This window comes from Hyperolius riggenbachi, chromosome 8 (assembly GCF_040937935.1).
Source record: "Hyperolius riggenbachi isolate aHypRig1 chromosome 8, aHypRig1.pri, whole genome shotgun sequence".
Lineage (NCBI taxonomy): Eukaryota > Metazoa > Chordata > Amphibia > Anura > Hyperoliidae > Hyperolius > Hyperolius riggenbachi.
In genome coordinates this window covers 222,831,099-222,844,039 of record NC_090653.1, presented here as the reverse complement: position 1 = coordinate 222,844,039, position 12,941 = coordinate 222,831,099, and the positions used below count along the sequence as shown (strand labels likewise).

At 42.3% G+C, this 12,941-nt stretch overlaps 1 protein-coding gene across 3 annotated transcripts in view; it reads left to right on the top strand.

Moving 5' to 3' along the window:
- L1CAM (L1 cell adhesion molecule) overlaps positions 1-12,941 on the top strand; it is a 440,855-nt gene that overhangs the window by 253,590 nt on the left and 174,324 nt on the right. For all 3 annotated transcript variants that reach the window (XM_068248209.1, XM_068248208.1, XM_068248210.1), the window contains exon 3: positions 2,006-2,152. In XM_068248209.1, coding sequence (XP_068104310.1) covers positions 2,062-2,152 — 91 coding nt within the window. In that variant the 5' untranslated portion in view covers positions 2,006-2,061. The remainder of the gene's footprint in view (positions 1-2,005; positions 2,153-12,941) is intronic.

Here is a 12,941-nt window from a genome sequence, read left to right as displayed (position 1 = left end):
GGAAACCCACACAAACATGAAGACAGCATACAAACTCCATGCAGCTAGTGCCTAGGAAGGTTTGAACCTGGGACTCTAGTAGTACAAGAGGAGAATACTAGCCATTTAGCCATGACTTGAATAAGCCACAATTGGAAGATATCCATTCAAATATGTGTAACACATGTAAACTACATGCAGATAGTGGAGCAGGGGGAGTGCTACCCATTTAGTCGACATGCTGTGTTCTGTTCATCATGTAGTGGTGCATACCCATACACACTCAGTGTCATCCATAATCATTATGCTACACTACGGGAACAAGTGTTGTACAGACATGTCACTCGGCTATAGCTGAGTGTCGTGTACTGTTCAATGGAGAGGGCAGGAGGACAGAGCGATGCACAATAGTGTGGCTTTTAGCAGATGGGATAGGCACAAGGACAATGTACTTGTTTCTCGGGCGGGGGCACTACTTGGGATACTAAGTCTCTACGCAGCATCTTGGGACACCTGTTCACAAACTAGATTCTTGGTAAAGAGACCCTGAACGGCCTCCTTGACTGAGTTCCTACCAGCTTGTGTTGGCCAAATTTCCTCTAGCATGTATTTATTTTTAATGGGAACGGATAACACTTCAGGTGCTAAAAAAAATACATTCATATGCAAAAAAATTATAAGTAAAAATTTGAATCTTGACCAAATTATAGCTAGTCATATTTAGGTCAATAAAATCTAGTCTGACAAATGAATGAGTAATCCCAAAGATCACACAACAACGCCCAGCAGAGGTGGTGGGTGCAGGACCAAGTAGCCAAAGTCCATACAAGTATCCAAACAAGTCCCGCACACCACTTTAACAGGAACTTTTTATTGCTCCATTACCATATACACACACAAAAGATCGTAAAACAGACAATTGTTTTAAGGCCACATAAGGTCCCCTTTGTCGAGGCACATTTACAATCCACAGAAACAATCATTGGTTTTCCGACCGATTGTGTGTCTATGGTGATGGAGCAAATGAAAGTTCCTGTGTGGTGTGCAGACCTTTTTTGACAAATGCATGAGACTTGTCAAAGCCAGGAAATAGTGTGTGCAACCCCAATGGTACACTGCAGCCCCCAATTTTAATCAAGATTCACTTTCAATCCAGGTACAACAATTAAAACAATAAAAAAAATGGCTCCGACGGCTCCACAATTAGTACATTAAAGCAGACCTGAACTCAGAACGTCCTCACTGCTCTAAAAGATACATAACTGTCTGCATAATAACCTTCAAACAAAAAACATTTCTTTGTTACAGCTGATACAAATCCTAAAATAAATTTGCACAGTTCCTACTTCCTGATACATGGAAGCAGATATATTGTTTACAGGCTGTGCTTTCAAATGGGCTTATCTGCTTATGTGACACAAGGAAGGGATCAAATTACAACTTGTGATTAGACACAAATGAGGGGGAATTAAACAAGCTAAACTCTTTAAATCCATACAGGGTGCATTTCTTTCTGTTTTCCTTGTGTTCAGTTAAAGAGTTCAGGACAACTTTAAGAATTGCCCCCCATGGCCAAAACCATTTTAAAACAATTGTCCTTAAAATCGAAGAGTAAATTAAGGATAATTGTATGATTAATCTGAATGACCGGTGTGTGACTACCTTAGGTGATGATGTTTATTTTATGTGTCATATGTATTATATTGTTATATATATGAATATTATGCTTCAGTTCTAAACATTTCAGATATATCATTGACATTATATTATTGAAAAATACTGAGCTATACAGTATGTGGGAAAACTTGTATGTTAAAGTGAGGTGGAATTATACCGATATGCTGACAGCCCTTCTTGAGCTCAGTAACAACAAAGAGTTAATCTGACACCTCTTGCTTCGTCTCCTCCCCCTCCTCAGTATTCCCGAACTACCAAAAGAATCCAGTTGCAATGAGAGGAGGGTCTTAACGCAGGGCTTTGATTGTGTCATTCATGTTCTCTTTCTCTCTCTCCCCCTCCCTGAAAGGTGGATTCCCTTCTGCTGGTGTCTTCCTGGCTCTGTCAAGGCGCTGCCTCTCTGCCATGTCTCTTACATTAAGACCATGTGTGATTGGGTCAGTTCTGATCTCTGTACTGTGCGGCAGCATCCAAGCCCTGGATCTACCTAAAGACTGTAAGTAAAGTATCAGCCTCCCCACACCCGGTCCTGTCTTGTCTCCATGTGTTCTATTCACACCTACAAAGCGCTCACTGCATGTTGTGTATATCATGATGCACTGCTACATTAAACAACACATTTCGAAGTGCTAAACATCTGCAGATTCCTTTCTAGCTTGCTAACCCGTTTGTAAATCCTTTCCTTGTTCTGAACTGAGTCATGTTGTTCCAGCCGATGTACTGTATATATTGGTGTGATGACTGCGGTGCTGTGCTGAGGGTGTGCGCTCAGGGTTTCAGCACTGCTTTGATTCAGCACCAAAGACAGCTCCATGCGAATAGGCAGGGCTATAGCTGTGTAGTAATACAAAATTCAGCACCTCGGGCAGCTCCTTGTCAATAGGCAGGGCTTCAGCTTCAGTAGTAATACAAGAGTCACCTTCATTGACTTATTGTGAATAGGCAGGGCTACCGCTTGTGTAGTAATACAAAATTCGGCACCTTTGTAGGCTTATTGTGAATAGGCAAGGCTACAGCTATGTAGTAATGCAAGATTCAGCACCTTGGTCAGCTCCTTGTGAAAAAGCAAGGCTACAGCTGTGTAGTGATACAAGATTCAGTGCCTTGGTTGGCTTCTTGTGAATAGGCAGGACTACAGCTGTGTAATATACAAGCTCCAGTACCTTTGGTCAGCTTCCGTCCTGAACCAACATCCATCCTCCTGCAGGCGGGGCCTTGTAGTGTTACAGAATATTTATTCATTAATGGATACAGTACAGATGATTTGGCACAGTCTAGCAGGGACCTGTTGATTTAATTATAGGTTTATGATAAGCACTGCCATTGTGACTTTCTATTGATTTTCTTTTGTTTTATGTGCATGGTAAAGATTTGCATATCAGTTTAATTAACTTTACATAGATGAAGCCTGCATTAGGATTTACACCACATACCGCTGTGGTTATATTAATCCCCACGTGTTTCCTGAGTGGATCAATAGCGTTCAAAGTTATAGATCAATTCATTTGTGGACTGCTAATGTTTTAAAGTTTTATAAAATTATGTAATAAGCATAATGTACAGCAACATAATTATTAATATTTTCATTAGTAGTAGTAATAAACTTTTTAATAAATGCATCGTTTTATGTATGTTATCCATGTTTTGAGTAAATATATAACTAACACCACCTGTAACGTGCTCTGGTCATTATTTTAGACTATGTGGCATATATATATATATATATATATATATATATATATATATATATATATATATATATACACTAGTTATTTAGCCCACTCGTTAGATAAGGGGTTTATATAGGGCATTATATACTAGTTTTTTAGCCTGCTTTTTAGATAACGGGCGCTAGGGCTGTGACGTTCCATGCAGTGCGCATGCCCGGCCGCGCTCCCTGTAACCGCGCACGCCGTGCTCCCCACTGTGCGCCTGCAGCCTCCTGCCCCCCTGGCCCTATCCTCCTCCAGTCCCAATGACTACACATGCGCAGTGGCCGAAACCCATGGACATAAGGACAGGAGGATGACGCAGAGACAGTTAGGTTTTAATATATAGGATATATATATATATATATATATATATATATATATATATATATATTCTAGTAAAAAGGCCTACCCATTTAAAACAGGTGCTAGGCAACGGCCGCAACCACCTCGCAACGTGTGCCCATGCCCCACTGCAGTTTGAAGTCTGAATGCACACAGGGAGATACTGCTTGCTTGGCAATTGGAAAAAGCTGATGTTTCCCACAATGCAATGAGGTTTAAAGACAGCAAACTGTCAGGATCGGATGCATGGACACAGGACGACGCAGGGACAGGAGTTTTATTATATGGGATATACAATATACTGTATATGTGTGTGTATGTGTATGTGTGTGTATGTGTGTGTGTGTGTGTGTATGCAGGAGTGTGATGGCCATTTCACACTAAAGCCTGGAACACACAGCCAATTTAGTATTTTTTTACCACTCCAATGTAGTATGAGAGTTTACCTACACAATCATTTGGCCCTCATAACACACACACACACACACACACACACACACACACACACACACACACACACACACACACACACACACACACACACGTTTAATTTGTCTACAGATCTTTGATTGGCAACAGATCTTCCCTATGATCAGCATATTTGTAAAAGTAAGATGTGTTTTTGGTTTTATGTTGGGGGGGGGGGGGGGGGTCAGTGCTTTTATCACCTCCCATAATTATCCTTAAAGAGAAACTCCAACCTAGAATTGAACTTTATCCCAATCAGTAGCTGATACCCCCTTTTACATGAGAAATATAATGCTTTTCACAAACAGACCATCAGGGGGCGCTGTATGACTGATTTTGTGCTGAAACCCCTCCCACAAGAAGCTCTGAGTACCGCGGTACTCTGGGCAAACTGCCACAATGTAACAATGTTCACAGACAGGAATTGGCTGTTTACAGCTGTCTCTAACAGCCAAAACAGCTAGGAGCAGCTACATAACCTGCCCACAGTAACAATGTCACCATGTAATACATGTCAGAATGTGAATCTGGGAGAGGAAAGATTTTACAATGAGCAAACACTGACTAAATCATTTATACATAATTATTGTAAAAAATGAAGCACTTTTTTTATTACATTATTTTCACTGGAGTTCCTCTTTAAGTGGAAAGATAAAGATCTTTAACTTGAATGTAACCTTTAATCAGAAAAGCTGATCAGCCTGATCGCTTAACTTGCATCATAAAAACAAACACACATTTTAACCTCTTGAGGACTGCAGGGCTAAACCCCCCTAGTGACCAGGCCATTTTTGGTAAAATTCGCCACTGCAGCTTTAAGGACAAGCTGCAGGGCCGCACAACACAGCACAGAAGTGATCCCCCCCCCTTTTCTTCCCACCAACAGAGCTCTCTGTTGGTGGGGTCTGATTGCTCCCCCCATGTTTATTTTTTTAATAATAAATATTATTGTTCCTGCTTTTTAAAAAAAACAACACTGTGTCTTTAAACCCCTTCCCTCCCTCCCTCCCCATAGCCAGCTAATTACGGCGATTGGCTGTCATAGGCTTCTGCCTATGAGAGCCGATCGCTCTCTTGTCCCCCAGGGGGACAGCCGTGTCACACGGCTGTCCCCAGTGCAGCGCTGCTGCTGATCGCAGCGCTGCGCAGTGTAAATAGACGGCGATCACGCCGTCTAGCAGTCTCCCGAGCGGCAATAGCCACTCGGAGACTAAAGAGGGGGCGGAGCTCCGCCCTCCGAGCATGAGATGCGCGCGCAGCGTGCGCGCGATCTAATGCAAATTACAGCCCCAGGACTTTACGCCAATTGGCATTAGGCGGTCCTGGGGCTGCCGCCGCGGCCACGCCCATCGGCGTGACGCGGTCGGAAACAGGTTAAAGTGATCCCCACTAAAAGTGGTAAATGGGAACCATTTAGTTCCACTTTAATAAATATGGTAGATTTCCTGCTTAAATATTTACTGGTGATCAGCGGATTGCCATGTTCATAAATAAGCTCCTATGACTATGACAGATTACTGTCAACATTCAAAAGGTTGGCTGCAACTAAATCAGCTGCTCAAAGCACTTTACCTTATTCAGTTCACTTTTTATCCTAAGTTTTCTCCTAGGTAATAATTTTTCATCTTCCATTTCAAATAACTTTTTGGCACTTTGTAATTAAAAAAGTACCAAAAAGTAGGTGAAAAGGTACTGTAAAAAATTACTTTGAGTATTTTCTTGCTTGCTGGTGGTTGAAAATCAATGTTTTTAAAATACGTGAATATATTACCTAGGAAACAACAGGAGAAAAGGGAATTGAATAAGGGCCTTTGAGTCCTACAAGAGAACATTGCTATACTAATGTTACTTAGTTATAAGTCTAATTGCATAACATGGGCCAGACCAGCCTACAAACCTTGCATGCTGTGAGGAAGACTTGCTGACAGCAGGAGCTCTGAGAAGAGTCACATGACTGCTTGAACAGCCAATAGGAACAATTAGAAAAGAAGTGCCAGAACTAGCTTATCCTGATAGGTGAGAGAGCTATCATTTAGTTACTGGCATACTACCATGTGGATCCATTTCTAGGATAAGGAGCTACATTTATAAATCACGACGTAATACTACACAATGACTTATGAGAAGGGCTTGTCACATATTTCCTTGTATGGACCAAAACCAGCAGGTGACTTAACACTTTTTCATCAAACAAGCAAATTAATTATATTTTTATCATTATCTAAAGATATGTATAAGATATGCAGTATGGTTATTAATGTAGTCATTGCATTAGAGATAAGCTGAATTTAACTAAAAGTAAAAAAAAAAAATCAGGTACTTCAAACAGTGGATGCCATTTAAAGAGAAACTCCAACCTAGAATTTAACTTTATCCCAATCAGTAGCTGATACCCCCTTTTACATGAGAAATCTATTGCTTTTCACAAACAGACCATCAGGAGGCTCTGTATGGCTGATATTGTGGTGAAACCCCTCCCACATGAAGCTCTAAGGACCGCGGTACTTTTGATAGTTTGCCACAATGTAACAAGGTTCACAGACAGGAAATAGCTGTTTACAGCTGTCTCCAACGACCAAAACAGCTAGCAGCAGCTACATAACCTGCCCACAGTAAAAATGTCACCATGTAATAAATGTCAGAATGTAAATCGGGGAGAGGAAAGATTTTACAATGAGCAAACACTGACTAAATCATTTATACATAATTATTGTAAAGATAAAGCACTTTTTTTATTACACTATTTTCACTGGAGTTCCTCTTTAAAGTGGATCTGAACTCCGCACTTCTGCTCTGCTCAAAAAGATAAGCAATAGCATAATAACCTTTAAAGGAAAAATATTTCTCTGCTTACAGAACTCCTGGAATAAATCTGCAGTGCGTCTACTTCCTGCTTTCATGGAGGTAGACAAAGGGTTAACATCCTGTGTTTACATATTAGCTGTGTCAATCGTGGACTGACAAATTTATGTGCTGACACAGAGAGATCAAATTACACTTGTGATTACTTGAAGATAAGGGGGAATTGGACAGGCTCTTCTCTCTAAAAACACACAGGGTGACTTTCTCTCTGTTTTCCTTGTATCCTGTGCAATAGTTCAAGTCCACTTTGAAAGGAACTTGAAATAAATGATGCTGGTCCTGTAGTAATTATCCCTGCCTAAAAATAGCCATCAAAGTCTGTATCCACTATCCAGTCACTACTGAGACACTTAATAGATCGCCAAGGGTACCATTGGAATTGTTTGACTTTATTTTTTATTATGAACGGCTGACCCAAAGCAAGTATGCAAAAATAGATGTTATGACCAATTTATGTATTGGAACGTATTTGCCATTTTGCTTGGCATTCCTATAAATATACACATACAGCATAACTGTTAGAAATGCAACATGTAGATGGTCTGTATGTGTCCTTGTGTTCATGTAATTATCTATGTCTTCTGAATTACACCAGTGCTGTTCAGAATGAAAGCTTTAGGGCCTGTTCATCCTGGAGGCACTGCCAGGCATATGACAGTACTCAGCACCACTCTACCACCGCCCCTGACTGAGCTGACCATTCATTATTTAGGCTATGACAAACAGTGACAGAGTCTTGGCACACTCGCTGAATGCAGTATAAATGTTCCTTTATTTCCAGTTGTGTAAGTGCATAATACAACAGTGCATAACAGACATACCAGTAAAGATGGTCAGGGTTCATCACTCCTATTCCCGCATTGACATAGATCTGACCGATAAATGTCTCCTTCAAAAAATAAAATAAATTGGTTTGATTATTTAAATACAGCATTGTCGGTCCTCCCCCCCCCCCCTTATTTTCCCTTCACCCTTTCTTGTTCCCGTCTCCCCTTGCCTGGCTACCATGGTGCATGGCAACCCTGGGTCTACTCTGAGCTGATTTTGTCCGTGACCGACAGTGCTGTATTTTTTTGTTTTAGGAAATGATGATATGCTTGTCAAGAGCTGAAGTACTCCTGAGGACGTGAAGTTTTGTCCTTCACGAAACGCATCAAGCTATATGCTCGATGTACCTACTCTCACTATTTAAACTTCTGATGATTGTATGAGGCACTTATAGTGTTGGTCATTCAGATAGTGAAATATGTCCAATAAGATTAGTTGGTAACTTCCAATACTTGATTAATATGATGTAGATATGAAATGTATTGAACTTTCTGGATCTTGATGTTTCAGGTTTCATTTCTTTTATATATGTTTGTCCTTATGTGATTTTAGAAATATTAAAATAAACAATGCTTTCTATACACTGAGCAATGACATGTGACTTTCTTTAGACTTAAAGCGGATCCGAGATAAAAAACTAAGTATAACAAGTAACTTGTCTATATATCTTATGTAAAGTTTAGATTTAGTTTACACAGCATATCTAGCTGCAAACAGCTTTAATAGAATATGATTATTTCTTCCTGTGATACAATGACAGCAGCCATGTTGTTTGTAAACATTACACAGAGGCAGGCTTATCTGCATCTTGAGCAAAAAAACCTAATTCTCCCTCCTCCTCCCTCCTCCCCTCTGTCTCTGGCTAGTAATACCTTCCCCTCCTCCTGCCCAGACTGAGCTCCCATGAGCCCTTGCTACTGTCTGAAAGTGCCTTGGCTCTCTGAAAACCTGTGGGCGTGGTTTGTTTAGTTTATAGGGAATTCGAGTAATAAAACAAAAACAAAAAAGTATTTGGCTTGAGGAATGCCCTACAAACAATAGGAAAGGAACACAATTATGCAATGTGTAAAAGTTCATCTCGGATCCACTTTAATTTGCTTGTCCCCATTAAACTCCCATAGACTTTTCCACTGTTTTTCCATATATATAAGGAGGTGGGGCATAAATATCCATTGGGCCTCGGCCCATATATCAGTGCCAGTTAACCCTTGAGTCTTTATTTTGGAAAGTCACATCTGTTTGTCATATCCCAGATATACTTTTTCATCTCAGAGTACCCTGCCTGAAGTTTGCCAGCTTCTTACTCTCGCCAACATGTCTTGCCTACAGAGGCAGTGCAGACTGCTCTCTCCCTATATACCATTCATTACTTAGTAACAATACAGTATGAAGGAACAAGCAGGCACAGGCTTTATAGATCTAAAGCTAGGTACCCACAAGATGTCTGCAGAAGATGGATCGGAGAACTTCCGTCGACCTGCGATCCTACAAACACTTGTTACCTGATCCATCTTCTGCAGTTGGGGTACAAACGATGGCACACGATGGTAAGATGCGATCACGGCACTTTTGCGAAGAAGTATATGGCTATTGGAATGATCATTCATGATCGGATATGCTGTGATGGTCAGTCATTAAAGACGAGCGATCACCGTGGGTGGCTGTGTCGTGCAACATCATTTAACAAGGTTTTGTGGAACGTTAGGCAGTAGAGAGCCGGGCACTCGATTATCATAGACTTTATTATCCTCACATGGATCAGTGACACATCGCAAGCCAGGCAATGGACAGGGACAGCAGTTGGGGTACAGCTTGCAGCCTGACAGCCATTTTGCAGAGAATTTCCTCTTTGTCGGAGGCAAAAAATCCACAGGAAGCAGTGCAGCATCGGAAATGTGTCTCTGAGAATGTATTTGTTATTTTAATCATTGAAAGTACCACAGTGGAGTATATACAGCAATAGATACACTTACTGAGAAGCCAGCCCCAGCTACATGCTTATCCAGGCACTAGATATCACAGAACTGGTTTCTGCCCAAATTTAGTTTTCAAGGCTTTTCCAAGATGTATGAACCCCCTCCCCCTCCACACACACACACGCATGCACTTTTCCCTTTCCCCACATAATCAAAGCAGTAACAGGGAGTAGCTCATGGACGAGCAGCTTTGGCTTACTGTGCAGGTGTGGTTGTACTTGTGCAGGTGAGTGTGGCTGCGCTCATACATGGTGGGGAGCACAAGTTCTTGTTGGATATGTTCAGAGGGTTTGTGCGTGGCAACAGTGGGACTGAGAGGGACCCGGGAAGCTTCCGGGTTATCTAGATGCTTCCCTTTACCTAGCCACATATCTATTTTTTTCCCCGCCCCCACAGGTTCACTTTAAATGCGTCCATTAAGGTTACCTGAATAAAGGATGAGGAAACCACAAAACCACCATCAAAAACAACATTATCAAAAACTGATTCCAACCCTGGAGCCAAAGCCTTAAAGCAATGGTGCCAACTATACACCTACTCCAGACTTATCACCTTACACAATCATAAATGAAAAGAATCAAACCCCAATTTGAGGATGAAATCACTCCTTCCTCTGTCCTTAAATGATCCTCCCTATCACTCTCAATGCAGTAAGAAATACAGTAATAGAGCTTTAAACCTGTTAAATCATAGAGATGGGTAGAGAAGAGAGGAAATTAGGCTTTTTATGCAGAGCTTAGCTATAGTGTACACTGCCAATGCACTGACATCATATCTGCAGCTGTCAGCTCACCAAGATGTCAAAAAAATACCTACAGGGTAAGGTGTCTGCAGGCAGGGCCGGATTTAAGCCAAGGCCACCTAGGCTGTGGCCTAGGGCACCATAGGAGTAAGGGTGAGTGGGCAGCGGACTTAACTTGTTCAGCATTGCAAGTTTGCAAGAGCTGCAATGTAGCTAGATTGGGAGAGCGCCTGATCATAGTACCTTCCTTTCAGCCGTCTGTGCATAGCAAGATCAGTGGTGCCAGGCCCGCTCCACGGCCACCTTGCTCACTGTGTACGTCGGTGTTTTGGCGGGGCTGCGGTTACAGACAGCATTGCAGAGTTGCGAGCAAAGGAAGTGAAACAGCAGCAGTCAATCACTCACCTCTTTGCCTCTGCGGCAAAGGGGAGCTGGCTACCTATAATGAAGTGGGGTGTGGGGGTAATCAAGGGTCGTCATGCTACCTATACTGAAAGGGGGGGGGGATCATCAGGCTATCTATACTGCAGGAGGGGAGGAGTCATCGTCTACTTATACTGGAGGGGAGGAGGGGTCATCAGGCTATCTATATTGGAGGGGGAGGCAAGGGCCATCAGGTTATCTATGCTGGAGGGGAGGAAGGGTCACCTGGCTACCTATACTGGAAGGGTCGGAGGGTCATCTAGCTACATAAACTGGAGGGGAGGTCATCAGACTATCTATAACCAGGGGGGATGGGTGTCATCAGGCTAACTATACTGGAGATGGAAAGGGTCACCTGGCTATCTTTAGTGGAAGGGGAGTCAGCAGGCTATCTTTACTGGAGTGGGAGGAAGGGTCATCAGGCTACCTATACTGGATGGAGGGGTCATCTGGCTATCTCCTCCCTGGGCGACTGGTGACTGTGGCCTTGAGCAGTAAAAAGTACAAATCCGGCCCTGTCTACAGGGGGCAAGACAGGACATAACTGTTAATAAGATTACACTGAAAAGTAATTACTGATGGTGCTGGCCAATCTGTTACCTGCAGGTATACTATTACAATTGCACTTTTTAATTCTAATAACATATCTCCTATGATTTGAGTCTGTAATACACTCATTTATTCATCTCAGCGATCAAGACAATTTACTCTTTTATCATGAAACAATAACCTGACGTAATCCATTGATTACAGCAGAAAGGAGAGAGATAAATAGCAAAGACAGCTCTATAAATCAAACCCTCCCTCTTTTTCAACCTGCGTCTTGTTTTTCTGTGCGGCACAACAGTTTCAGCATATTATAGGTTTACGGCGATTGAGAAATTGCTTGAATTGGATCCCCTGAGGGGTTTAAAAGACCAGACAAAGGTGCCTTTGAAGGGAAAAAAGGGAAAATCAAAGTGTTACAGTATGCGGCTATCATGCAGAAAACAAAATTGTGCTGTGGAAGACTCATATTTATTTTGGCCCCGTGTTTTGGTATTGCAGTAACTGCTGCTGTACACATTTCACACACAGCGGAGGCAGTCATTTTGTGCTGTCAGAAATTTGAAGCTCACCTGAGAAGAAATAAAAAATGGAAAGCTTAGATGAGCCTGCAGAAGCCAACACCATAAGGTTTCGGCAGGAATATTGACTCACTAGATTCTTGCTGCTGGCTGGATATACCAGGTGCCCTCCCCAGTCCTTTGTGCCACTCGGACACCTCCTGATTGTGTGCAGATATCTACATCCCACAGCGTGGTGCTCAAGGCCCTGAATGCTTTATCACCAGGCCAGCACATTGTCCAGATAGACAGCATGGAGTCCAGGAGAAGGAATATGGCTGTGTGTAGGGAGTTCGGACAAATGGATTTTTTCTCCTGCATACTAAAATCTGATAACGGTATAATACAGACAGCAGTGACACAAAGCTTTTCAAACTATTAGCCGGGTGGGGGGTGGCCCCCTCCCCCCCTACGAAACTTTAGATGGGGCCAGTACGAGTGGGAATGTCGGCGAGAGTGGAGGGGGCTACTGTGGCTCATTGCTGGAGCCTGGGAGGTGAGTAAAGGCTGCCTGACCACCCCCAAATGCGCCCCTCCCTCACGCAAATTCGCCTGGTCCTTAAGGGGTGTTAGGCAGCCGATCCCCAATAGGTTAAAGTACCCCTGACCCGGTTTACATCCCCCCCATTAACTTTTTATAGTGTTCTATTATTGGGGCTGTGACTAAGTCACAGCACCATCCTCCCCCTCCAGATTTTTATCTTCACTAATGGCTTTATGGCTTCCTTCTAAACTGTTTAACACAGGAGAATAGAGGTTTAAATTAGCTTCTGCAGCCTGACAGTTACTCTTTAAGGGAACATTTAATATTTTCTTAAACATGTTT